The sequence below is a fragment of the Microtus pennsylvanicus genome, chromosome 20 (genome assembly GCF_037038515.1).
Source record: "Microtus pennsylvanicus isolate mMicPen1 chromosome 20, mMicPen1.hap1, whole genome shotgun sequence".
NCBI lineage: Eukaryota > Metazoa > Chordata > Mammalia > Rodentia > Cricetidae > Microtus > Microtus pennsylvanicus.
In genome coordinates, this window is record NC_134598.1 from 23201704 (window position 1) to 23228639 (window position 26936).

General features: G+C 36.1%; 1 protein-coding gene across 1 annotated transcript in view; it reads left to right on the forward strand.

The window, feature by feature from the left end:
- Lrriq1 (leucine rich repeats and IQ motif containing 1) overlaps nucleotides 1-26936 on the forward strand; it is a 123937-nt gene that overhangs the window by 33580 nt on the left and 63421 nt on the right. The window contains exons 12-21 of the mRNA XM_075954236.1: nucleotides 3548-3621; nucleotides 5919-6012; nucleotides 11948-12127; nucleotides 12309-12746; nucleotides 14317-14518; nucleotides 17081-17200; nucleotides 24012-24104; nucleotides 24764-24885; nucleotides 25404-25499; nucleotides 25753-25835. Of these exons, the coding sequence (XP_075810351.1) occupies nucleotides 3548-3621; nucleotides 5919-6012; nucleotides 11948-12127; nucleotides 12309-12746; nucleotides 14317-14518; nucleotides 17081-17200; nucleotides 24012-24104; nucleotides 24764-24885; nucleotides 25404-25499; nucleotides 25753-25835 (1502 nt within the window). The remainder of the gene's footprint in view (nucleotides 1-3547; nucleotides 3622-5918; nucleotides 6013-11947; nucleotides 12128-12308; nucleotides 12747-14316; nucleotides 14519-17080; nucleotides 17201-24011; nucleotides 24105-24763; nucleotides 24886-25403; nucleotides 25500-25752; nucleotides 25836-26936) is intronic.

Consider the following 26936-nt stretch of genomic DNA (forward strand, 5'->3'; position numbering starts at 1 on the left):
ATGTATATACAGCATAAGAATAGAGAAAAAGGGTTCGAGGATGAAGGGGGCAGGTAAGTATGTGGAAATATGTGAGCAACACAGTCAATGTACATTATATACTGATAAAAATGAATATAGAGTTATTAAATATATGTATAATTATTATTAATACAGCATATAGAATTTTAAAATACTATCAATTATTTAAGCATATTTTTATACTATCAAATCCTTTTCATATATCAGAACATGCTGTTAGTAAAGCAGAAGACCTGAAGGCACATGAGGAAATGAAATTATTTCCTAATGGCTTAATAATCTCAGGACTTAGTCTTTTCTCAGCAGATTTATTTCTTTAGCAAGGATGCATGTCACAGTGTTCTGTCTGTGCAGTGTGTGCAGAGCCACATAGCGGGTGTTAAAACTCAGCTAGAACAGTTCAGGTTTGTGGTTTGAATCTTTGACATCCCAGTCAGTTTGCATGAAGCAGATCTTTGCATTGTCTAAGACTTAACTTCTTCCCAAGTGTCAAAGCGCTGCTGTTGCCTACCTTCGGCTATCAAGTTCAAGTATCATCCACATAGGGAGTGAATGTGAGTCCAATAAATTTAAAATGGAGACATTTAAAATGCGGTTGTATAGACATTGGGATGTCTAATTAGGATACTCTTACATGGTTTATATTTTCTTTGACTTTTGGTAACTATTTCCATCACAAGGAAGAGATTATACATCCACATACCTTCTTTCCACACAAATGGAACACATAGAAAGAGAAGTATTTAGCGAATATTGTTTGGAATACTTGTTTCATCCAGTCTTCTGTTTTAAATTTTCATTAGGCCATGTGACTGGTTTAAGTTTGACTCGGAGGAGTTCTAACCAGAAGACTCTCTGGCTAGATAAACTGTCCCTACTTCCAGTCAGACCCTAAGTGGGGCCAGAGTTGAAACTTACCCAACTGGGGGTGCTCATTGTACAAATCTTTGCTCTTTTTGTCGTCTTTGAAAGTTATATCATTTAATGCCCAGGGCTAATGTGACAAGGTCAAGTCGTATTAGGTTCTCACTAATGTCCCTTTGTCTTTCTGGTTTGAATTTTCTTGAAAAAAATATTCATGAAATGTCAGTAAAGGGAAAACCTATAAATGCACGGGTAAAAGGAGTTTATGATCAGATTTCCACCATCACAATGGGTAGTCATAAAGACGCATGAATAGCTACTTTCCTTGATTAAAGATAAAAAAAATTCACAAATCATGGTTTTAAAAGAATGAGTATGTGAGTAGATAAAAATGCATATTACAGAGATATTTAACCACAGCAGAAATTTAATTGTTTAAAGTGATTTTTTTTTAAAAAAAAGGCATACTGTTTTTAAATTCTAGAATGATATTGCTTATTTTCTCTTGGTGTTTTTAAGTATATGTCACCATGTAGCCTTGAGAAGTACACAAAATATTATGAAGAAAAGAAAGTAACTGCATTATGAAGAATGAACTAATTTACTCGCTATTGCATTTTAGCAGAAAGACAAAGATTTAATACTAAAATGTAGAAGAACTTCAAACATAATTTTGGTTAAGTATTTTTATGCTATCCCTTGAAGAATCAAAATTTAATATCTGTAAAATTATCAGGAACAAGTTCAGGATGGAAGCACTGTAAGATGAAGTCTTACATAAAATAATTATCTATCCACAATGCTTTAATTTTGCCCGTCTTCCTCCTCCTCTCCTTCACCAAACCCCTGCTTCCCTGCCTTTTACTTGTTTATCCTCTCTTCTTCCTTTGTTTCCTGTTACATTCATGTGACATTTAAGTCAATTTTATTCTTAGGTTGTACAAAGAAGGGTTTGTAGTTCCATCTCTTTTTTTTCATGTTTTCTTTAAGTATTTTTGTTCTACACCCTGTCACCCATGAGACTCTTTTAAAGGAGTGGCAGTGTACAGGATTAGAATGAATGGTTATATTGTGCTTAGGAGTGACGACAGTGAACGGCATTTTCCTCCAGCCTCGTTATTTCGTATAGGTTTCATCAGTAGTATCTTCTTTCCTTCTCCTAATGCAGAACAGGGTAGTACAAGGGAGGAGTCAAGGTGCATACAAGGGTTAGTCTGTGCCAGACTCGGTGAGGCTTTTAGCCACAGTGCTGCTGTGTGACCCATGACCTTAGAATAATAGTTATAATAGGTTTAGACACATACACACACGCAAGAGAGAGGGAGACAGAAAGATAAAATTAATTTGAATTTCTCAGCATTTACTTGAATATATATATATATATGTCATATGTTAAGTATCATTATTTCTTGCTTGAAAGTAAGTTCATATTTCTAATTGTGAATGAAGCACAATGCACGTTAGGTATTTATATTGATAGTAACTCACTTTAGTCTAAAATATTTTTTAAAGCCATAATAATCAGTTATTTTATTAAAAGTGATTTTTTTAAAAAATTGTCAGTGTATGCATACACACACATATAATTATAAACTGTTGAGGTGGTTTTTGTTGTTTATATGTAGTATATCGTATACTAAAACTCTGCATTGAACAATGAATAAGGGGACTAAAGCCTGGGAGAGGCTTAATCTTCTTCCAGCACTCCTTAGTTCCTCTAGATTTTGTCTGGGAATGGAGCCCTGTAAAATTTTCTCTTCCATGTTAAAACATGCGTTGATACTGCCAATAGTCCAAACTTGTTAGTGGGACTATTCATAGGAAAAACTTTCATAGTCGATTCTGCCTCTTATATTCTTTCTGAACCCTTTTAGAATGTTCTCTGAGCCATAGATTCTGTAGAGGTGGTATAGATGTATTCTTTAGAGCTGGGCTCCTCATGATTTATTTATTGTTGCACTGTGACCAGTGTGGTTCACCCACACACACAGATGCACACACATGAACCCCTGAATATTTGTGTGTAACAATAATAAGCAAAGAAAAATAGGCTGTCAACTTGGAGGGAACAATGTAGAGGTTTGAGCTAGTGTAGCAGGGAAGGCCTGAAATAATGAAATGTGGGGGGAAGGAGGAATGATGACATTTTATTTACATATAAAATAATCATAGTAACCCCCCCAAACCAAGTTTGTACCTAAAAGATTTAGGCCATGTGCTTAAACTAAAAAAGGAAAAACAAATCATGTAATTTATGTATAACTAGCTTTATAAATGTATTAAGCAAAGTAATAACCAGATAACTACCCGTTTTGAACTGAATTGCAAATATACATCTAAGCCCATGGTATTTGTGGCTGAAATTAGCAATCCCACGGTAGTTTCTTTTTTAAATGAATCAAAATCTGCCATTATTGTAATGTTCCACGGTAAATTCTCTTTAAAAATGAACTTCGATTTTCCATAATAGGATTACTTTCATTCTTAATAAATACTATTACTCAGTGTTTTAATTTTACTGCATTGTATTGTACAATTATAGATAATTGTATATAATTTCTCATAATTATATAATTGCATTATATAAATGAGTTGTACTTCAAACAAAGTAACAAGAATATGCTTGTTAATTTTTTTAATCATGGTAATATTTTGTTTTCAGTTTAACAACAATTGTGCCACTTTTTCATTTTGTGTCTTTGGAAAAGCTGGATGTCAGCAACAATTGCCTTTCTGGTAAGGTTGGGATTCTATTTCTTTGTTTCTGTTAAATTATAGGCTTTTTATTTCTGTTTCAAATAAAGTGAAGAGTTCTTCTGAATACATATGCATTTATATACATGAATATGAGCAAAAAGATTGCTGCTAGCTCTTTTATTCCTGCCTGTTTACCCATTAAAAGTTCATTAAAGCATTTTGAATTGAATGAATTCCCCTGAATGTTTCCCCACTTACTCTTCCAGTCAGCCCCTTCCAAACAGCAGCCACAAGTCTTATTTACCCACCAAAAGCTATAATAACAATATATATCTATATATATCTCTATATAGATATCTATATATAGATATCTCTCTCTCTCTCTCTCTCTCTCTCTCTCTATATATATATATATATATATATATATATATATATATGCTCCTGGACTTTAGTTGGATCTCTGAGATGATTGACAAGGTTTCATTATGTTGGGTGCAAAATTCTCACGTCATTTATAAAACTGTTACATAAGTCTTAGCGTCAGGTTCATTAGACCTTCCCCCAAACACTGGATACCTGTGCTATTTTGAATCTTTTCATCCTGCATCATATCCAACACTCTGTCAAGGCCATGCAATGAATTCTCAAAATACGTCTCCAACATTCCTGAATTTTCTTCTCTATATGTTTCCCCAGATATTCTAGCCTCATTTCTAACAGTTTACACTTTAATTCAGCAAAGTAGAATATTGCACTGTCCTTCCAGAGGAGCCTAAAGGTTCTAACATAAAATTATTGAGATCATAGAAAAACTAAAAGGACATATTGTATGTTTCCTTTCCATCAGATCCTGACTTAACATACATATGTCATGTCTGTGAGTCTTTGTATGTGCCCACAAGTGTGCATGTATAGTCAGTGTTAGTCTTCTGGGTGAAATCAAGTCTCTACACATTGCTCTGTAGAGCAGCCTAGATTCACCTATAACCTTTATTTTTAAAAGTGTAGAAGGTATATATGATTGTATCTGTTGATGTACTTATAAGCTTTAGCACGTTGTATTACTTTATATTCAGCGCTGTACTTTTTGTTCTAGGTATAGTAGAACATTAAGTAATTATCTCATCTAGTTCTCACACAGCAACAGAGTCGAAAACTGGATTTTAGAAATGAGTTGTCTGAGTTCGGATAGTTGCTAAGTGGTGGAAACATAATTTTATACTAGTCTATGTTCTACTCAGTACCCCCTCTTTTCTGAAAGCTTGGGGTATTCAATGGGAAACATTAAGTATCATTTTAATTGGGAAATTGGTGATTTATTTATGCCCAATTATATTAAAATTATCTATGTAACTTTGCTAATTTTCTTTCATCCTTCCTTTCTTTCTTCCCTCCTTCCCTCCTTCCTTCCTTCCTTCCTTCCTTCCTTCCTTCCTTCCTTCCTTCCTTCGCTTCTCCCTTCCTTCCTTCCTTCCTTCCTTCCTTCCTTCCTTCCTTCCTTCCTTCGCTTCTCCCTTCCTTCCTTCCTTCCTTCCTTCCTTCGCTTCTCCCTTCCTTCCTTCCTTCCTTCCTTCCTTCCTTCCTTCCTTCGCTTCTTCCTTCCTTCCTTCCTTCCTTCCTTCCTTCCTTCCTTCCTTCGCTTCTCCCTTCCTTCCTTCCTTCCTTCCTTCCTTCGCTTCTTCCTTCCTTCCTTCCTTCCTTCCTTCCTTCCTTCCTTCCTTCGCTTCTCCCTTCCTTCCTTCCTTCCTTCCTTCCTTCCTTCCTTCCTTCCTTCCTTCCTTCCTTCGCTTCTCCCTTCCTTCCTTCCTTCCTTCCTTCCTTCCTTCCTTCCTTCCTTCCTTCGCTTCTCCCTTCCTTCCTTCCTTCCTTCCTTCCTTCCTTCCTTCCTTCCTTCGCTTCTCCCTTCCTTCCTTCCTTCCTTCCTTCCTTCGCTTCTCCCTTCCTTCCTTCCTTCCTTCCTTCCTTCCTTCCTTCCTTCCTTCCTTCCTTCCTTCGCTTCTCCCTTCCTTCCTTCCTTCCTTCCTTCCTTCCTTCCTTCGCTTCTCCCTTCCTTCCTTCCTTCCTTCCTTCCTTCCTTCCTTCCTTCGCTTCTCCCTTCCTTCCTTCCTTCCTTCCTTCCTTCCTTCCTTCCTTCCTTCGCTTCTCCCTTCCTTCCTTCCTTCCTTCCTTCCTTCCTTCCTTCCTTCCTTCGCTTCTCCCTTCCTTCCTTCCTTCCTTCCTTCCTTCGCTTCTTCCTTCCTTCCTTCCTTCCTTCCTTCCTTCCTTCCTTCCTTCGCTTCTCCCTTCCTTCCTTCCTTCCTTCCTTCCTTCCTTCCTTCCTTCCTTCCTTTCTTTAGATCTTACAAGTGTCATGTCTTGGTTCAATGCGTGCTACTCTCTCCGCGAGCTTTGTCTTACTGGAAACCCAGTCCTTCAGGAAGCAAACTGGAGGTAAGGAAACAATTTTAACCGATGAATATCCTATTTATCATTTCTTAGGGCAAAATATGATACCAATTTTCCTTGAAAAGTTATTAAAGTTACCTGAATAGCTTAATGTATCTTTGTTCATTATAAAACATCATTATCCTAAAATATTTTCTCACATATAGATGAGTTAATGCAAATTTGAAAGTATGATTTTGACGCAAGTAGTTGATGAAAAGTCCAGTTATCTTTGAATTAACTTGGATTTTGGTTTGCTAGAGAACAAACATTTTCCACCAACATCTTGTGAGTCCGTGTCTAACTTACTATTTCAATTATTTCTTTCTGAAAGTTGGACTGATAAAGTAAAACTTATGTATTTCTTACTGAAAAACTGAGCCTGTCAAATTTCAGTTAGATCAATTGTTCTAATATACATTCCATTATCTAAAAGAAGAGATTCATTTATCTAGAGGGTTTAAAATCAAGAAGTCTATAAAATATGGATTTGTTAATGAAAGGACTCAGGCAACATGGATACAGTTTGTTTCAGTGAACTTTACATAACCTCATGGTACCAACAAAGGGATTAGTTATAGATTTTCCCAATTGGTTTCTTACTTTCATGTCAAGCCAGTGATAACATGCAAAAAAACTGATGTACTGAAAAAAAAAAAAACCTCTTTTAAAACATAATCCAGAAGCAACATTTGAAATCTCCTTTGAGAATTTGTTTCATTGACTGATGATTAATGGCGCTTGGTAAGTGGCAGAATATGCACCAGGAAGTTTTCACTAAATGAAATATTGATTTGGCCCTCGAGTAGGAGGAGCCCAGCTGGAAAAACTAATCTTGAAATCTCACAGTGTTCTTCTACTTCATTCCCTACATTAATCAGCTTTCTCATATATTCCCCACAAGCTCATATGGCTGACTGCTGAACTTAGGGACAATCCACACACTGTTGCCTTCTGCAGGTCTGAGGACTGCTCCCGTCAAAAATTAAGGGAAAAAAACCTCTTTTTCAAATAAGTAAATCCATTATGAATCTTGAATATATGTCCCAGAGACTTTAACATATTGTTTCTATTCTAAACTTCCATGCAAATTTTTACATCGTAAAGAATTTCATCAAAATATTCTGATTAAAGTGACCTGCTTGGGAACTTTTTTTTTTTATTGAGAAAAGGAGAAAAAAAAAAAAACAAGTTTCCACCTCCTCCCAGCCTCCCATTTCCCTCCCCCTCCTCCCACCCTTCTCCCCCTCCCCCACTCCTTTCCCCCTCCCTCTCCAGTCCAAAGAGCAGTCAGGGTTTTCTGCCCTGTGGTAAGTCCTAGGTCCTCCCCCCTCCATCCATATCTAGGAAGGTGAACATCCAAACTGGCTAGGCTCCCACAAAGCCAGCACATTACGTAGGATCAAAACCCCTTGCCATTGTCCTTGGCTTCTCATCAGCCCTCATTGTTCGCCATGTTCAGAGAGTCTGGTTTTATCCCATGCTTTTTCAGGCACAGTCCAGCTGGCCTTGGTGAGCTCCCAATAAATCAGCTCCACTGTCTCAGTGGGTGGGTGCACCCCTCATGGTCCCGACTTGTTTGCTCATGTTCTCCCTCCTTGGACTGCTTGGGAACTTTTGTGTATAGAAGTGAGAAAGACAGAATCAAATTATACCTAACATAGAAATTCAAGCCCAGTCTTAATAGAAAATATACTCCTCAACAAAAATACTTTACATAATGCTCTTCATGTCATTCATGTCATTAGCCAGATGGAAAGTCTTGATGATAGAAATACTGTTTTGCCCTTTTCTTACCTAGTACTTTCCACATGAACAGCTGCCAAATAGTGACGACTGCAATATTTTGAAATACATCTGACATTTAGTGTTGTTCTTAAAAGTACTTGATTTTTCTTTGTAAAAAACATATTCTTTGGGCTGGAGAGATGGCTCAGAGGTTAAGAGCATTGCCTGCTCTACCAAAGGTCCTGAGTTCAATTCCCAGCAACCACATGGTGGCTCACAACCATCTGTAATGGGGTCTATGCCCTCTTCTGGCCAGCAGGCATACACACAGACAGAATATTGTATACATAATAAATAAATAAATATTAAAATACATATTCTTTGATAATTTTATACAATTTATCGGTATTATATTTGCCCCTTTTGCCTCCCAGAATGCAACCACATCTTCCTACCCACCTATCTTACTACTCTACCTCCTGCTCCTTCTCTCCTCTCTGTCCTCCCCCTCCTTCCCATTCTTCTTCTCTATTCGTCCTCCTTCTCAGTGTGTGTATGTGTTTGTGTGCTGCATGCCTCCTCTTGAGGACAGGGCCTGCTCCATTGTATGACTGACTTACCATGGGCCACACCATTAGAAAATACTGTCTCGCAATAACTATCAGGTGCTTATAGCTCCTTGGCTGGGGTGGGATTTTCTGCCCTACCCTCCACCCACCATTTAGGGGTACTATCTGGTTTGGGCTTATGCATGCTTTGTGCACACTGTCATGATCCTTGTGAGTTCCTATGTGTAGCTCACTTGCTGTGTCCAGCAAATACCATCCTGGTAAAAACCCACCAATTCTTGCTCTTCCAGTTCTTCAACACCCTCTTCCTAAAAGAGTCCTGTACCTTTTCCAGAGGGGATCCGCCCTATCTTAATGTCTTGATAAGAATTCTAAGCTTTAGTAATTTGTGAATGTAGAGTAGGTAAAACTAATTTTCTCACATTTATTTGATCATATTTTTTCATTAGCAAAACTAAATTCTTCGTTAATGTCATTAAATAATAGAGCTATACATCTAATTAGTTTATATGCTTATAGTCTTCTTTCAATACCTTACATGTACTAGGTACCTTTTAAAAAGGGTTTTATCATGAACCTTTTTATTGCATATGTATTGTTTTTCCCCTTTATTGAAAATAGATTCTTTTCTTATATAAAGTATATCTTGATTACAGTTTCCCCTCCCTCTGCTCCTCTCACTTCCTTCCCAACTCCTGTTCCATCCCGATCTATTTCCTTTCTACCAGTCATTGGAAAAGAATAGTTATTTATTTTAAAAATGTTCATTTTTAAGAATTTCCTATATAAGTGCTATATTTCAGAACTACTGACCCATACTCTCCTCCCTCCAAATTCTCCCATTCCCCATCACTCCTCAACTTCATGAACTCTTCCTTTTATGTATATTTAAATATATCCTTGTAAATATGTATATGTAAATATTTATATACCCCCACATATATCTATATATTTAAAATGACTGAGTTCATTTAGTATTCCTCATATGTGCATCCACATATGTTTAGAATGATCACTTTTGAATTAGACAATCTAAAGAAGGTTGACTCTCCTTTCAGCAACCTTTAGTTGTCTAAATCTTTACATTAGTGAGGTTTTATGAGATTTTCCAATTCACAGTGTGATCTGATTACACAGGTCTTATTTATCTGGCATGTTTTTATTTTACTTTATGTTTTGGCTTCTATTTTTAAAGTTAAAATACCTATAACTTTAGCATTGTATAGTAGTTAAGTTTCTTCCCAGTACATACTTTTGTTTTTTAAAAATACAATATTTGTGTATTTTTTAAAAGAACAAGATTTGTGCAGATACCCAACCCACAATTTACCAGTTAAAGTTTTGGTATCACCAGGCATTGTGTTTTCGATGCGACCCAAACACTAATGATACAATGATTCAACGTCAGTTCTTATGGAGCCATTTCAGAATAGCAAATAGGGATGTTACCTCAATTCCTGCCTTGGGGAGAATGTCTAAGTCAAAGAACCAATATGTTAGATTTTATGGCTATTATAATACTAGTCCAAGTATTATTTCCTTTCGTTATTTTTTTCCTCATTTGGCCAAAATGAGACCTGAGGGATGGCTGCTCAAAAAAGCCTTTTAAGGTTTTTCAATTGGTCTAATCAAATTGAATCTAGCATAATTTCTTTTTGGTGAAAGCTCTGTTCAATACTTGTATTATTTTGTTCAATAAAAATTATTATATTCTAAAATGAATAAACTTTTTAAATCAGGTCCTAAGTTATAAGGTATAATAGAAAAATTGAGTTACTTTTTCTTATTATATATATGTGTGTATATACACGTATATAATGTGTATATGTATAAGATATATATCATATGCATGCATTTACATATATAGCTCCCCAAAACAACAATAGCAAGCCATGACACACTTCATTCCTTCATCTGCTCTAGTCCATTCTGAAGAGTAAGAAATCACACAGGAATAGACGTGGTTCTAAAACCAATTAGAACAAATCATTGGTTGTTTTCTAGGAACATAGCCACCCAGCTCTTGAGGTTTAAAGTTGCTAACTTACAGTTTAAGAGCAGTCTATAGACCAATAGTACTAGTCATAGAATTAGAGCATTTTCTCTTCTATACAGGAAGATACAGGTTTCTTTTTTTGTTGCCTTTCATTCTATTTACATACCTTAGATTTATAATTGCAATTAAATGTTACTTTGGTATTGTCATGGCTTATGGGAATCTCAACTAAGTACTTCTGTGAAGCATGAGCAATATGCCATTTCATTAGTCATGAATAAAATATTTGCGACTATTTGCATATATTGTGGATAATTGACAACTCCCTTGTGTTTTGATTATTATCAGTTTTAATATTCAAATTTTATAATCATTCTTATAAAAAATGCAAGTAAATAAAGGTACCACACACCATAATTAACCAGAATAAAAGTCTTTACAACCCAGTAAACTTCTACACAGTTAGAATGGGCATTTGGAATATAAGCTGTGGGGCTCCACATTGACTTCCATACTTTCAGTATAAACTATAAACAAGACTATATGTGTTGTAGGGAGAGGGCCCCTTGTTCATCCTGGCTGCCCAGCTAGCTTACACCTGAAACACCCACATAGAAACTGTATTAATTAAAACACTGATTGCCCATTAGCTCTAATTTCTTATTGGCTAATTCTTACATATTAGTTTAACCCATCTCCATTAATCTGTGTATCGCCACATGGCAGTGGCTTACCAGAGATTCTAACCAGCATCCATCTCAGGAAGTGAATCCATAGCTTCTCTCACTCTGCCCTTCTTCCTCCCAGCATTCAGTTCTGTTTTTCTCCGCCTACCTAAGTTCCACCCTATCAACTAGGCCAAGACAGTTTCTTCATTCATTAACTGATGAAAACAACACACAAACAGAAAGAACTCCTATACCATATATGTATAGATTTTAAAAACTGTACCTTGTTGATATAGTCTAAGATATAGAAAAGAAAACAAATATATCTAAGGGGATGAAATAGGAATGCATGCGGGTCATGCATAAGCTAAAACATTATTTTCCTAGTTCTCACTCTACCATGGCTTTCTCTTTTGGTTGATAGATAAATGCATAAGGAATATTCAGTCACAGCTTTATTTAAGAGAGAAAGCTTTCTTCGATTTGTTGATAACCTAATCAAATATTTATGATTTTAATATTTTATTTTAATAGTTGTGAATTGTAATTAGTGCTATGATCGTTGGCATTGAAACACTGCATCCTTTAGTTTAAGACAAATAAATATAGCATCTTTAAAGTAATGCAAGAAGAACTAGAATATATCATTTACTTAAGCACTTGTGGTAAATATAATTTATTAACAATTTTAAGTGCGATAAAAATAAGTTTAGAATGTGTATACCTAAAAATTCTTGCTGGGCAGTGGTGGTGCACACCTTTAATCTCAGCACTTGGGAGGCAGAGGCAGGCGGATCTCTGGGAGTTCGAGCCCAGCCTGGTCTACAAGAGCTAGTTCCAGGACGGGCACCAAAGCTACAGAGAAACCTTGTCTCGAAAAACAAAAACAAAAAAAATAATTCTTGTTATGTGATATTTTGTGGTTATTTTAAAACATAAGTCTTTATTAAGATTATTAACTTCTTCCTTGTTTCTAATAGGCATTCTATACTTAAAATATTACCAGCTCTGAGAATCCTTAATGGTGACATGTTAAACTCTCAGTCTGATGTCCATATTGAGGAACACTATCATCAAGACCTAGGAGGTTTCTTGGCACTTTGTCAGAACCAACTTGAAGAGTTCGACTTACTAACTAAAAAGTATATCACACAGAAAGGGTAAGATTCTGATTTTCTTCCTGCTTTATTTTAAATAAATAATTTAATGTAAACACATGATTAAAAGTGTTATGATAATCCCAGTGACACTAGTTTGATTAGAGGCAATTTTTCTCGGGCATTTTATTCCTTTACTATTATCTAATAGCCATAAATTTGTTCTTCTCTTCTATGTGTTCAGGGATGTTCTCACTTTGCATGCTGTAGACAAACTCTGTCACTACTATAAGAACTTAATGAAACTCAGTAATGAATGCAGACATGCACATGAACATGAGGATGTAAATATCATCAAGAGTCCTGAATCAGAAACCGAAAAAAACCATCCAGTCCTTTCAAACACCAACAGCACACTGCAAATCAAGGTCTTTCATTCTCTGACTGACAAATATAAGGCAGATTTCCCAGATAATGCTGAAAACCTGATGGATGCTGGCTCCAGACCTTCACCAGCAAACTGTGAGGAACCAGTGGGAAGAGGTCAGGAGCAAAATATGACAGAAATGAATGAACGCAGCAGGATGCATAGTCCATCCCCTGCAAGAGCCCCGTTCATAGAGATGAAGATGGCAAATTCTCCAATGAGTAATCATCAAAGTAGTGAACACAGTGAAACAAGGTAAGGCCTTTTTGTTTGTTTGTTTGTTTGTCGATGTTACAGTTACTGTTTGCATGTGTGTCTTAGAAGAGACTTTGGATTTTTAATAGTATTGAGATTGAAAGATTATGAGGACTTTGACATCAGACTAAAATACATTTTCATTATAATATGGTCTATAGGGTTAGGGAAATGGGATATGGTGGTTTCAATGAAATAACCCTGTTTCAGGCACTTAAATACTGGCTTTCCAGTTGGTGTTGCCTTTGGGTATTTTTAGGAAATATGGCTGATAGGTTGGGATAGATCCTTGGCCCCTGAGATGACTTTGTTCAAGCTTTTCAATCCACCAAAACAAACAAACTTATCAAAATCTTGCTCAAGGGAATTTTGAGGAATGGAATTTGTTCTCCAAATACCCTTTAAGTCAAACCCAGAAATTCTACAAGAAATTAAGGTAGAATAGTTAGCACTTTGATTACCCCTCATACCTTTATAGTTCTTCAATAATCTGCATGAGAAAGGAAACAAATTGCAACTCAGAGAGCCGCTTGTTATTGACAAATTGCTATTGACTCCATGCCATGTTAGAATTTCCTCATGGGTGTATAAGTGAATATTTTCAAGTGGTCAAGAAGTAAAGAAAAACTACTAAAAATTGCCCAGCGTCCTTCCTCTTCCCATGAATCATGTTAAGAATGACTTTCCCTCTTCCTCTCTGAAGCAACCCAGAGTGATAAGCACCTCCAAGTCTTTATTGTTCCATACTTTTGGAACCCCTCTTTTGTACCCTTTCCCTCTCTTTAACAATACTCTCATTATCTAGAAGAATCTCTGTAATATCTTTCATCTTTAGGGAATTAAAACAAAACAAAATTCAAAAAACTTTCTGAAAGTAAATAAATCCCTGTCTGAACTCTTAGTTCATGTTCTCTTCCAGAATCAGTATCTATATGATTTTACATTTGTGATAATAATTTATAATGCAGAGGTTTTGTTTTCATTTTAAGTGACATTTTATATTCTTTATATTCATGTACAGATAACAATGACATCTTTTATTTTTTGAGAATTTCTTATAAGAGTGCTATATTTACATAATTTGTACCCCTCCCTCTCCAACTTCTCCTGTGTCTCCTTTACTCATTGTCAAATCTATAACTCCTTCATTTTTTGTTACACACACAACACACATATATGTTCATATATGCATTTATAAATACAACTTGCTTTATTCAATTAATGTTGTTCACATATATTTAAGGATAACCATATGGGATTGGATAACCTATCAGGGACTCAGTTCTGAATACCACTGATTTTCCCTCTATCATCCGTCATCTATTGTCTTTAACTCTTCATCTAGTGGTGGGGCTTTTAAGATTATCCTCATTCACAATAGCATACCAAGTGCTGTTGTCGCTGTGCTGGTCCTGTATAGGATAGAACCATATTGTTGAGAGTCCATGAAGAGTTTTACTGTCATATATAGAACATATAGTATACAGCAGCTTATGAAGACCTTTTATTACCATCTATATTTTCATACATACTAAAGTGGTTTTCTCTTTTCTTTTTCTTCTTTTTTTAGTAAGGCAGCTGTGTTAATTCAAACCCAATGGCGCAGTTACATTTCACGCAGACAGATTAATTTTTCTGCAAAAATGCATTCGACCACAACAGAAGTTCTGCAAAACCCCCCCATCAATAACCAGACTAGTTCAAATAAAGAAAGAAGAAAAAATATTATGAATATTCAAGACCAAAGGGAAAAGGCCGCTCTCCATATTCAGGTTAATTTCCATCCTTTGGTAGTGGAGTAGTCATAAAAATATTTTACTCCTCTTTCACTCAGTTATTCTTTATTGGAAAACGTTCCAGTGATTTAAAGTTACTTGAATTTATTTGACACTTGCATAGATTTGCAGGCCAAGGTTAACTGGGAGGTTGCTATGGTTCTGCTGACTGTCAGGGCTGGAGATAATCGTCCTAAAATCTGAAATATTATGACCATGATTGTGGTTCAAGCTAAACCACACAATGATATTTCAAACTTCTCTTCTTTGTAGAAATCCTTTACTTTCTTGATTTGATTTGATTTCAAGATATTTTATGAGGCTATTATGAATTGTTTTGTTTTCTTATTACTTTTGCTGAAGGTTTATAGTTGATATATAGAGAAGCTACTGATGTTTTATACCTTCCCATTTATTATTATCTATTTTATTTTCATCTTAAGGAGAATTAATAAATAATAAATATATAATAAATATAATAAATTTTGAACAAATCTACTTCCCATTTCAACATCCCATGTTCCCCTCAGCACATTTGTCTCTTAAGTTCGTGTGCTCTTTTAATATTGTTACTATAGCTAATAACAATATCCTATAAAGTAGCAATATACAAAATTAACCTGAAAGTCAGTAGCCTAAAATGACCATGTGGTTTCTGAACTTGAGTATACATGATTTAGAGACATCAAACAATTCATGCATGTCTGAAATGACAATACCTTGACTGTGGCTCATGTATGTGTTCTTTACTGTAGTTTGCAAGTATTTTATTGACGATTTTTAAATTTATGCTAATAAGGGATATTGGCCCATCAATCTCTTTGTGCTGTTGTTGTGTATTTATTTGGTTTCGATACTGAAGTGATAAAAATATTATTCATAAGAAGAATTTGAAACGTTTCCTCTCTTTTCTATTATGGAACAGTTTGAGGAGAATTGATATTTCTTCTCTGAAGAATACTCATAGAATACTGCACTGAACCCATCTGGCCTTGCGCCTTTTTAAGTTGGGAGATTTTTACTTACTGTTTCCAAGCACTACTGTCTCAATGTAGTATGTGTCAAATCATCTAAAATTTGAGTAGTGAAAGCTAATAGTTTTACCTAATTGATAGCTATTACATAAATATATTTAAAAATTATAACACAATTTTAAAGTTCTAAACATACCTGCTTCAGTTACAACCTGAGAAGTCAAGAAGTGAAATTGAAAGAGAGGAATTCTGATAATAGAAGGCTTCAATGGTCCCATGGCCTATAGAAATGGACGGGAAGAGAAGGGAAAGAAGAATCAATCAAAAGAAAATATGTATGAAAGAAATCATAAGTTATAATACTACTTTGTATGATAATTAGGAAATTAATAAAGGAATGAAGGAAGGGAATGAAATATGTAAAATGTTTACTTTAGTAACATCAAGACCAGATTTCAAAATGAATTTTAACTTGATTGATTAGCATATTATTATTTATTCAATGAAGCGTTTCATTAAGTCTGTACTTTAGTTCATTCTTAAAAACAAAATAAATCATTTTTTTCAAAATCACCTTAAATAACTTATAGAATATATACAGAGCTTGAATAACATTATTATGTTCTAGTTGTTTCTTATTAATTTACTTTGTTTTTTACAATTAGTGTGAGCATACACACAGTTTCAAATTCATATTCAAACAAAGGCTGATTGATCAGAGAACTGAAGATTTGTATTATTAATTTTTGAGACAAGACCTGGACCTGACTGTTAAACTGGACTCACCTCAAGTCTCACCTAGATGTATTGTCTCTACCTCCTAAATGATGGAAAATTGAAGTTTCTTTTTACTGTCATTTAGCATTCATAGACAACCATTTAAAATTAATATCATAATTTAGTATTTTATTCTTATATGTAAGTAATCATGCATACATATGTATTTCAATATGTTCATGTACCTCTCAATTGATTTTTATACCTCATGCATCCTAAAGCTCATTGTTGGAAAATATGAGCATCATTTATTATCTAAAGCGTTAACTGTGCTTGAGGACATAGGTTGGGAAACTTCTCTACTCCCGAATTAAGGGACCTGACTGTTGTCAGCTGCATTATTATGTGTTGACTTCATTTTTTTCCCGAAATTAATTTATTTTGGGCCATGATACTACCTCCTTAATATGGTCATTTAAATACACTGTTTTTTAATGAGCTCTGTCTTATTTTAAACCTAATGATTTGAAAATGAGCAAAATTGACCTTTAAAAAATGTCTTTCTTCTTCATTCAGAATGGGTCCTGGAGGAATTGTCAGATAATTGATTGGCTGACCCACAAATGCAGTAGAGGGGAGTGTAAAGATATTTCTCCACTTACCACAAAGCAAGTCTCTAGAGATGCAGACACATGCGGTCATTTAATTTATCTTGCAATTTTACATGTCACATAAAGTTCAAGAAACAGATTATTGAGCCATTAGACTAAGTTCTAAGATGTTTTATCTTCCTAATGGGATAACACAGAGAAGCTGGTTTAGGGTTTGATCTGTAACCCTGCATAACATACTTCACATTTTTGTGCAGGCAGTTTGGAAAGGCTTTATTTTACGAAAGAAACTGGTGACAGCCCTGGAGGCTATCAGGAATGAAGAATCTGGAGAAGAATATGAAGAAATAGATTTGGAGGATTTTGAATATGATGAGGTAAGTGCCAGCGACAGGCAAATACTGTTCCTAAGATTTTGTTCTAGAGAGTTTCAAAGCTGTCTCTTCAGCTGGTTGCTACAGATGTAGTAGGTCTCCACTGTCCTTGAATACATTCTAGCCATTTTGTATATTTTGAGACCCTTTCTAGGGTGGTTAGTAACATCATAAGATAGGTATTACTGCTACTTTCTACCTTTTTCTTAAACTGTCCTCCTAGTTTGTATGGTGTATACAGTGTCAAGAGGATGGCACCTAGTCATTTTGTCCTCTATATATAATCATTTAGCTCATTTAATGAATTCTTTATTTAAGTGATGCTACTATTCAGTTTAAAATTTACAGTTTGGTTGTTTTTTATAAATTTTGGTTCTTGACTATACTATATAGGTATGTAGCTGACTCTGAATACTTTCTCCCCCATCCCCTCCTGTTCCCAGCATTACAGATATATGTCTAGCACTTATGAATGCTGGAAATCAAAAATCAACCTTCATGCTTGCACAGCATAATTATATATATAATATAATAATGATATATTACATATCATAGTATATAATATAATTTATTATTATTTTTATTATTCAAACTTTCTCTCTTGTAAGCAGCAGTTCCTGATAACATGATAGACAACCTGCCTGGTGCCAGGACAGATACATAAAAAGATGTGCAGAATTTGAAGGCATTTTAGTAATGCGGTTGAATATCCTTATTGCAATTATCCAAAGGAAATAAATATGAAACTAGCTTGACGTATTGCCTGGGATCAGGAATCTACATCAGTATAATATGATTTTGTCCCTTAAATGTCATGCTGTATAGGCAGTGGTTAACTAAAGACAATAATAGCCAGTAGATTTTTTTTTGTTTGATTAGATATAGTCTACTAAATTTATTAAGTACCATGAACTTTACAGCGTATGACGTTTTACCCTATGTACAATATAATAAGTTATGCAAGCACATTATTGGATGCTTTTAGAAGAATTGAGATTTCCAGATGAAAGCAAACTTCACTGCAAGCAGTCAGAACTTTGTGTGTTTAACAGTTTCTGCACATAGAACTTCAACATGGCGTATCTGGAGAGCACCCTCTACAAATCCTGACCTAGAGAAACTAGGTCAGATGATGATATTATTACTTTATTATGTTGTACAGCAAACAGATTGCTTTCTACCTCAGAGAAACAGCACCACTTGTTCTCTAGTGTGTTACCTTATGAACATCTCTACGATGATAGCTTATAATAAAAAGCTACCATAGAATACCAGGAAAGAACAATTGCCCACCAAGAGTGCCTATTCCTTAGCCCTTAAAGGCAGATTTTTTTTTCTCACAGTGCACTCTAATGGCCATTATGAGTATTGTGACTGATGGGGTTGGGGAAGAATTCAAGCAATTCATCTTGTAGTATATTTAATTGAGGTTATTGTCATTAGCCTAGGTTTTTGTCCTTCCATTTCTATATTGACCTTCCAATAGGCTTTGAATTTGATCCAGGTGGAGCTATGGTAGACTCCTTACCCCACACTAAGGATATATAAGTTAATTTTGTTGTTGTTGTTGTTCAGAATAGTCTAATCCAGTGAGTAGTTGGGGGACTAGCGCTTCTTCAGGACACAGTGTGCTGGGACAGTAACACCTTCCCTAAAACAAAGCATTTGTCCACTCTGTAAAAGAGATGTGAACGATAGTGGAAAAATATCATGCAGAGGAGGGTAATGCGATAGGTGACCTGACTCAAAGGATGATTTCTGCATTTTAGTTTCTGTCTTGACAGATTTCTTATTTTATTTTATTCTTTACATATTTTTATTACTTTATAAATAGTACCAATCAGAATTCCCACTTCTTCCCCTCCTCTTACTTCCCTCCCTCTCCCCCCCACATACCCTACCCTCCAGCCCCCTCTAGTCCTAAGAGAGGGCAAGGTACCCTGCCCTGTGGGAATTCCCAGGCCCTTCCCCCTACATGCAGACTTAGGAAGGTATGCATCCAAAGAGAATAGGATTCCAAAAAGCCAGTACATGCAGTAGAGACAAATCCCAGTGCCATTATCATTGGCCCCTCAGTCTGCCCCAATTGTCAACCACATTCAGAGGTTCCAGTTTGATCCCATGCTCGTTCATTCCCAGTCCAGCTGGACCTTGGGAGCTCAATCCCATGCTCCAATGTGGGTCTCTGTCTCTGTCTCCATCCATTGCCAGAAGAAGGTTCTATGGTGATATTCAAGATACTCTTCAGTCCGACTACATGGGAGCAAGGCCGGTTCAGGCATCCTTCCCTTCACTGCTCAGGGTCCTAGCTGGGGTAATTCCCATAGACTCCTGGGAACCCCTCCAGAGCCAAGCCTCTTGCCAACTCCAAAATGGCTCCCTTAATTAAAATATCTCCTTCCCTGCTCCCATATCCATCCTTCCTCCATCTCAACCATCCCACTCCCCCAAGCTGTCCCCAACCCTCCCCTTGTCCCCTCTCTCTCCCCATCTTCCCTTCCCTCTAACCCCTCTCCCGCCCCCATGCTCCCAACTTTTGCCTGGCGATTTTGTCTGCTTCCAGTTTCCAGGAGGATCTATATATGTTTTTCTTTGGGTTCACTTTATTACTTAGCTTCTCTAGGATCATGAACTATAGGCTCAATGTCCTTTGTTTATGGCTAGAATCCACTAATGAGTGAGTACGTTTCTTAATGGGTTTAAGGGAAATCACTATTAAGTTGGAATTGGAGAATCCTGGTTGAGCTGGAAGATCCAACAGAAAGTTAAATATCAGGTGCTTTTCACCAGTTTAGTAGATTCCCCTGGGAACATTTTGTTTAGGAAGAAAAGTTTAAGGTAGTTTGAGAAACCAATTACTCCTTCTCCCTTTATACCTCCCAGGATCTAAGGTGTTGCTTTCAAAGAAAGTAAATTGTTATACTCAATTAAACTACTCAAATTCATATATCCCACTTCAGTAGCTACCAATTTACTTTTTTTAAAATTTATTCTTTATTTATACTTGGTTTTTCATTTGCAAATTCCATGTACAAAGTCTAAGAGAATATTCATAAACCTTCATTGGAATTAATTTAAATATCTGGGTGCTCACCGGGATTTGTTATACCTTGAGGATGTCAGTGATGACAGCCTGGGCTTATTTTGTTTTGTTTTATTTTCTTTCATACAAAACATCCCAAATGCAGCCTCCCATGCCTCTAAGCCCTCCCTTCATCCCCCTCCCAGGATCCACGGTGCCTGTGTTTCCCTTCAGAAAAAAAGCAGGCCTCCCTGGGATAGCATCTGAATAAGGCATAGCAAGTTACAATAAGACTAGGCACAAACCTTCATCTCAAGGCTGAGTGAGGGAAACCAGGGGGAAGAAAAGAGCCCCAAGTGCAGGCAAAAGAGTCAGAGATACCACCGCTCCCACTGTTAGGAGTCTCACAAAATCACCAAGCTAACCAACAAAACAGAGGGTTATTTTTTTCTAATTCTATCCATTTCCCAGATCCAGAAAGACAAACATGATATGTACTCACTTATAAATGTATATTAGCTTGGATGTTAGCTGTTAAGTAAAAGACAATTATGCTACAGTCCAGACCAAGAGAGACTAAGTCACAAGGGAGGCTCGTGGAGGGACTCATAGATTTCCTTGGGAAGGGGCAATAAATTTTGTTACTGTATTGGAAGTGAGTGAGAAAGATGAATAGGATGGATCAGGTGGGAGAGGGAGGGAGAGGGAGAGAGTTTGCCAAGAGATGATTGAAGTTGGGGCACATTGGGGGAGGGGTTGGAAATCTATTGCACTGGGAACTTTCTGGAACCTCTGAGGGTAATCTTAGCAATGACTCCTAGTACTAAAGGAAACAGAGCCTGAACTAACCATCTTCTGTAACTAGGCAAGATTACCTGTGGTAATTCAAAAAGACTATCTTCTCATTTTACATACCAATCCCGGTTCCCACTCTCTCCCCTCCCCCCCCCTTTTCTCCACCTTCCCCTCCACTCTGCAACCCATCTACTCTTCAGGGAGGGTAAGGCTTCCCATGGGAGTCAACAAAGTCTAGCACGTTGCTTTGAGGAAGGACCAAGGCCCTCCCTACTATATCTAGGCTGAGCAAAGAGAATGGGTTCCAAAAAGCCAGTACAAGCAGTAGGGATAAATCCTGGTCCCACTGCCAGTGGTCCCAAACTCTGCCCCAGCAAAAACTGTCACCCACATTCAGAGGGCCTCATTTGGTTCTAAGTTGGTTCCTTCCTGTTAGGACAGTGTTGGTGATTGCCCATTAGCTCAGGTTAGCTCTTGCAGTGGGTATCTCCATCATGGTCTTAACCTCTTTACACATATTCTCACTCCTCCAACTCTTCCACTGGACATTGGGAGCTCAGCCCAGTGCTCCACTGTAGACGTCTGCCTCTGTTTCTATTAGTTGCTGGATGAAGGTTGTATGATGATATTTAGCGTATTCATCAATCTGACTACAGGGCAAGTTCAGTTCGGGCACCATCTCCACTATTGCTTAGGGTCTTAGCTGGGGTCATCCTTGTGGATTCCTGGGAATTACTCTAGTGCCAGGTTTCCTGTTAGCCCTATAACTGCTCCCTCACTGAGATATCTCTTTCCTTGCTCTCCATCTCTGTTTATAAGAAGAAGAAATACTTGTCCTTCTTGGAACAATCTTGACTGAACACTAAGTGTTTAGGATTGAAATGTGACATGTATGATTCAAAGTGTGCACCTGTCAGACTTAAGTGTTCTAGAACCTGAAGAATCTTGCAGACGACATGCCGTGACCAAATTGGCATAGCCAATATCAGCTGGTTGGGGTGGTGAAAAACAGCAGTGCTGAGATGGAATTGAAATTATGATGCAGCCCCTAATTAGAAGCAAGCAGACCAATGGCCCATTAGACGGGGGCCCATCTAAGATGAATGGGTAACTTTCCAAATGTCACAAGTCCAGCATACACTGATAACTTCAGCATCTGGAAAACAGGCTCAGTCAGTGACTCAGTTTCCTCAGGGAATAGCTCTCACTGTGAGCATCCTTAAGGATGTTCTGTTTGCCAGATGTGTCAGAGACAGAGAAAATGTAACTGTGTTAGGATACACTCCCTTCTCTGTGCAAGAAAAACACTAGTCAGATGGCTCATTGTCTTTGACTAGTTATCATCTTCTCGTTGTCCTTACAATAAGATCACTGATTTCATAGCAGCTGGTGTGCAGCAAATGTGATCATTCCTTGAATTAATCTCCATTGCCACGCAGAAATTAATTTTAAAATTTGATCCTAAATCTTGTCAGGAGTTTATGTTGAGCTGCAATTCATTTTTCAAAGGATAGTCATCAATTTTGGTTTTATCATCTGACATGAATTGGACAAACTGTTCTGAATGTAGAAGTCAGCGGGGGTTTAGTGAATTTCTGACACAACTTAACAAGTAATTAGTATTAGCAGCGTCAACATGCAGCAAACATTTGCAGGATCTTATTTTCTTAATTTTCCCAGAAATATCAAAGCAATCGTCCTTCATATCAACCCTTTCATTTCCAAGTCTGACTAATATCCCCTTGTTTCCTTTTATTGTTGAGGCTCCAAAGTACACCATTGTTTCTGGACTGCCGTTTTCTTAACAACCTAAGATACAGGAAAGGAGAACACCAAAGGTTTCAGTGAGAGCTCCCTTTCATGTCCTCTCTCTCTCTCTCCCTCCAATAATGCTTTATTTGAGAAGATTCACATTTGAATAATTTATTTGAAAAGTATGATTTGTATGTTTGTTATTTACAACATAATGCTTTAAAATATCTCTTTCTGGTAGACTCAAAATCTTAATTTTATGATCAAATGCAGTAACCGGTATGTTTATTGTTTTGTGATGAGAATAGTTAAAATTCTCTCAGAGATGTTTATTTAGTACATTGTTAGTTGCTACAATTACCAAAAAATTCAACAGATTTCTGAAACTTATTCCTCACTGCCCAATTGCAACTCTTAAAATCAGTCTAACTGTGAGATAGAAATTTGTGTTCTGGTTATCCTTGTTCATAAAGAATCACAGAAGTTTATTCTGAGTTATATCAGATAAGATAACCCAATTAAATAAAATTTAGATAATTATATCTTAAATGTACAGCACTTATATAATTAATATAACTTCACTGAATAAAGATTAACTTGGGAATTGTACAAATGAAAAAATATGATTAAGGATAAAGAGAAGGAGTTCAAATGGAGAAATTTCACATTTGATGTATAAGCTAACTGTTTTCCCATTTGAAGAGCTATGTATCTTAGCAATGATATACCATACATTTTTATCCATTCTAACGAATTTGTCCTTTATGGCCACCCAAAATATTCTGAAATTTGGAAAATAAATATTAAGGCAAACCTTAGCTTATATGTAGTATTTAAAGAACATTGATTCTGATGTGTTAAAATATTGTAGTTTAAGTATCAATGTTTAATAGAAAACATAATTTGCACAATAGTGAGCTAAAGTACTGATGCTTCTTGGCTACCTCTAGACTTAGCTGGAAGTCAGTAATGAATAAATATGCAGAAAAATGTTTACCTAACTACTGCAGCAATCAAATATCAGCTCTTTCCTTAACCAAAGTGTGTGGATGAAAATCCCATCATTGTTTTATAATGTGGGCCTTGACCAGAGGCGCAGCCTCTTGCAAGAGCAAGTAAAGCTTTCCTATAAATGCTAGCCCTTGTAGACTCTAGGACTATTTCTGGTTACCGTACAGTTTCAAAGAAACTTGGTAGAGCTTTGCAAGTGACGCCTTGTCCACTCTAATGCCGTTACTCATGCAGGATGCCTTGGAGAAAGACTGGGCAGTTTCAGATTCCACCAGCGGCTTCCCTTCACAAACACTGCCTCTCTCCAATCAGCTGCCCTGGCCAAAGGTAAGCTGCCAGGGACACTTCGGACTGCTCCATCTTTGCTGGCTCTGAAGGTTCTGCTCTGCCGGGGTGATTAATATTGCAATTTATTGACCTGAAAAACATAATTACTTTTAGAAGCCTTTTACTTCCTCCTCATCCCCAGATGTAATTTTTCATGTAGCTTTTCTTTCATTTGCTCTTTATTTTTTTTCTTTACTTTGGATTTCTTTCAACGCTTTCCTTAACAGTAGCCAGCAGGGGAAAAAAAAATGATGTACCTCAGCTGCATATTTGGCAGTAGACTAAAATCACTAGTTAACAGCTCTTTGAAAATGCAGAAAGACACGCTGAGAGACAACAGCTGAGGATCATCAGCCAGAGGTCAAGGGACAGCAATATCTGTTATTTATTTGATCATCTTTGAAGTTTTTGTTTTCTGAGATGTTTTAAGCTTTGCAATTAATCATTTTGTACACATGAGCTATACCAAAAAGCATAGTCTTCACCTTGCAACCAAGGAATGAATATTCAAACATGTTCCAAAACTTTCATCTTATTATCATTTTAATTTTGTAATGAATGTCTCTTTTGCGATTGCTCAGGTTTATGCGTGTTAGGTAGCAATAACAAAGCTGGAAGTGTTCAATTCATTTTACATTTGTTTACGTTTTTAAAATAAGAATGCTCGGACTTTGCAACATGCTGAAACCTCCCTTGCTGTACCCATGCATCCAGCTCAGGCTTGGCTGTGCAATGAGAAGGAAAATTTGTTTTCATCAGAACACACGCAGTTGAGTGCCAGGTAAGCTAAGCTGCTCTTTTAAGCGGGGATGAACTGATGAAGGGCAAGGACAAAAGTCCATATCCCTTACAAAAGAAGAATCCTTATAGAAATAAATGTGGATTTCCTGGCTTAGAAGATGAAACATGTGCGGTGGTAAATATGAAAATTCCAGGGTTCAAATTATGTGGAAGAGACCCATGAAAGCAGTGACAAGGCTTACATTTTGGTGAAATGATGAAATAGTTGTACAAACCGATCTTCACGACTTGGCAGGTAGAAAGGGGAAGCAGAATGAAAATCCCCGTGCCACAGTCTTCTCAGCAGAAGAACTGAAGTATGCTCCGGGTAATTGAAACGTAAACATTTTAAATTAATGGCAGGCTTTTATTACTTTTCAAGATAAAGCTCCTCTGTGTCTTACATAGGATATCATTTTCAAGTTTGAGACAACATAAACAGCTTGTAGTTTTTAAAAAAGCTGACATACGGGTGTTAATTCCAGTTTTTTTTTTAAAAAAATGCAATTCTGTTAACAGATCTGAAAATAGAACTTTATCTAGGACACCTGAATCATACACAAGTAAAAGGAGTTTGCTGCAATCTGAAAAAGAGGAAAAAATTTCAGAAGAATGGTAAGTCCTCCATTTTATCCTAAAGAAAACAAGAAATTGAAGGACTGCTGGACACCCAAGGCAGATATTGGGGGGGAGGGGGGCATTTAAGAAGTCATTCTTCTTTAAGAAACTAACTCACCTGTGTAGTAAGTTAGGCTTTCTTAAGTGAGATTACAAATTTATTGCATGCAGTATAATTGAGACATGTACATTCACATGTATGTCTATGTATAACTAGGGTTTTGATATTTTACATTTATCTTTTCAATAGGGGCTTTAAGGATATCGCCACAGCTCAGCAGATGCTAAAGAGGGCACAGAAAATGAAATCAAAAAAATTAAGGAAAAAGTTAGGTAAGTAATGACCTTTGAGCAGTAGCTGTATGTAATAGTGACTATAAAATTTTAAATTAAGCTTTCAATGTCATATTTAATATAAACAAATTAATGCCCAGGTAGCTATATCTAAGATAATAACTACAATCCTCAACTTCCTAAGAAAATTATGCTATCACATTAATGATATATTTTGCCCTTTTTATTTTAAAAATATTCTCTGTTCCATACACATTAGTACTGGCTTTTCTGTGTGTTGTTCATTCTAGCAATTATGCTATAATTTCTCTCTAAGCTGGTATATTCATGGAATGTTGATTCAAAAACCATCTGCTTAATGGACTCGTTCCTTTGAGAGCTCTCAAGTTGCTTGGTCAGTCAGTAAACTAAATACATAAGTTTGGTAGATTTTATCCATAGAGATTGCACATATGATCCCTTGGAAAGAAACGTAATTTATTTTTTATTATGATTTTTGAAGAATTTGGCAAAAATTGGAAGGCATCTTCTTATTTTTTTTCCTATTCACTTCTGAAATTGTTATACAAATTATTTATCTTTCTTTAGACACTTTGATTCAGTTTTGTATCCAAGATAAATATAAAGAAATAGGAAACAGCTATGATTTTATATATTTTCTTAAAACTATTTAAAATTATCTACATTTTTATTTAATGTTTATCTTTATCATCTTATGAATTCATGGGTTTACAATAAGGCTCATGGCTTTTCTAATGTGCACTTTTGTTATAATTAACCAAGAAGAAAAGTCTATTCTTGTAGTTCAAAAATTACATTTGTTTTCTGTGTTCATTGAATTATGAATTGTATACATATGTGAAAATGCTTAAAATATATATTAAAATAGCAAAAATAATTTCTTGTTTTAATAAATGAAATGCTTGTACAATAAGCCAATTGACTGATAAGTCACTAGCCATTAATAATTTCATGATAACTCATTTTTGAATTTTTAAACATGTAGTTTTTCTACGTTGGTGTGTTATTAGTTATTTTAGTATCAATGCTTTATCCTTCAGAGATAACTATTATTTTGTAGCCCATTCATCAGATACGAAGCATTGACCATTTCAAAATACTAAAATGAGTATGAGTGGA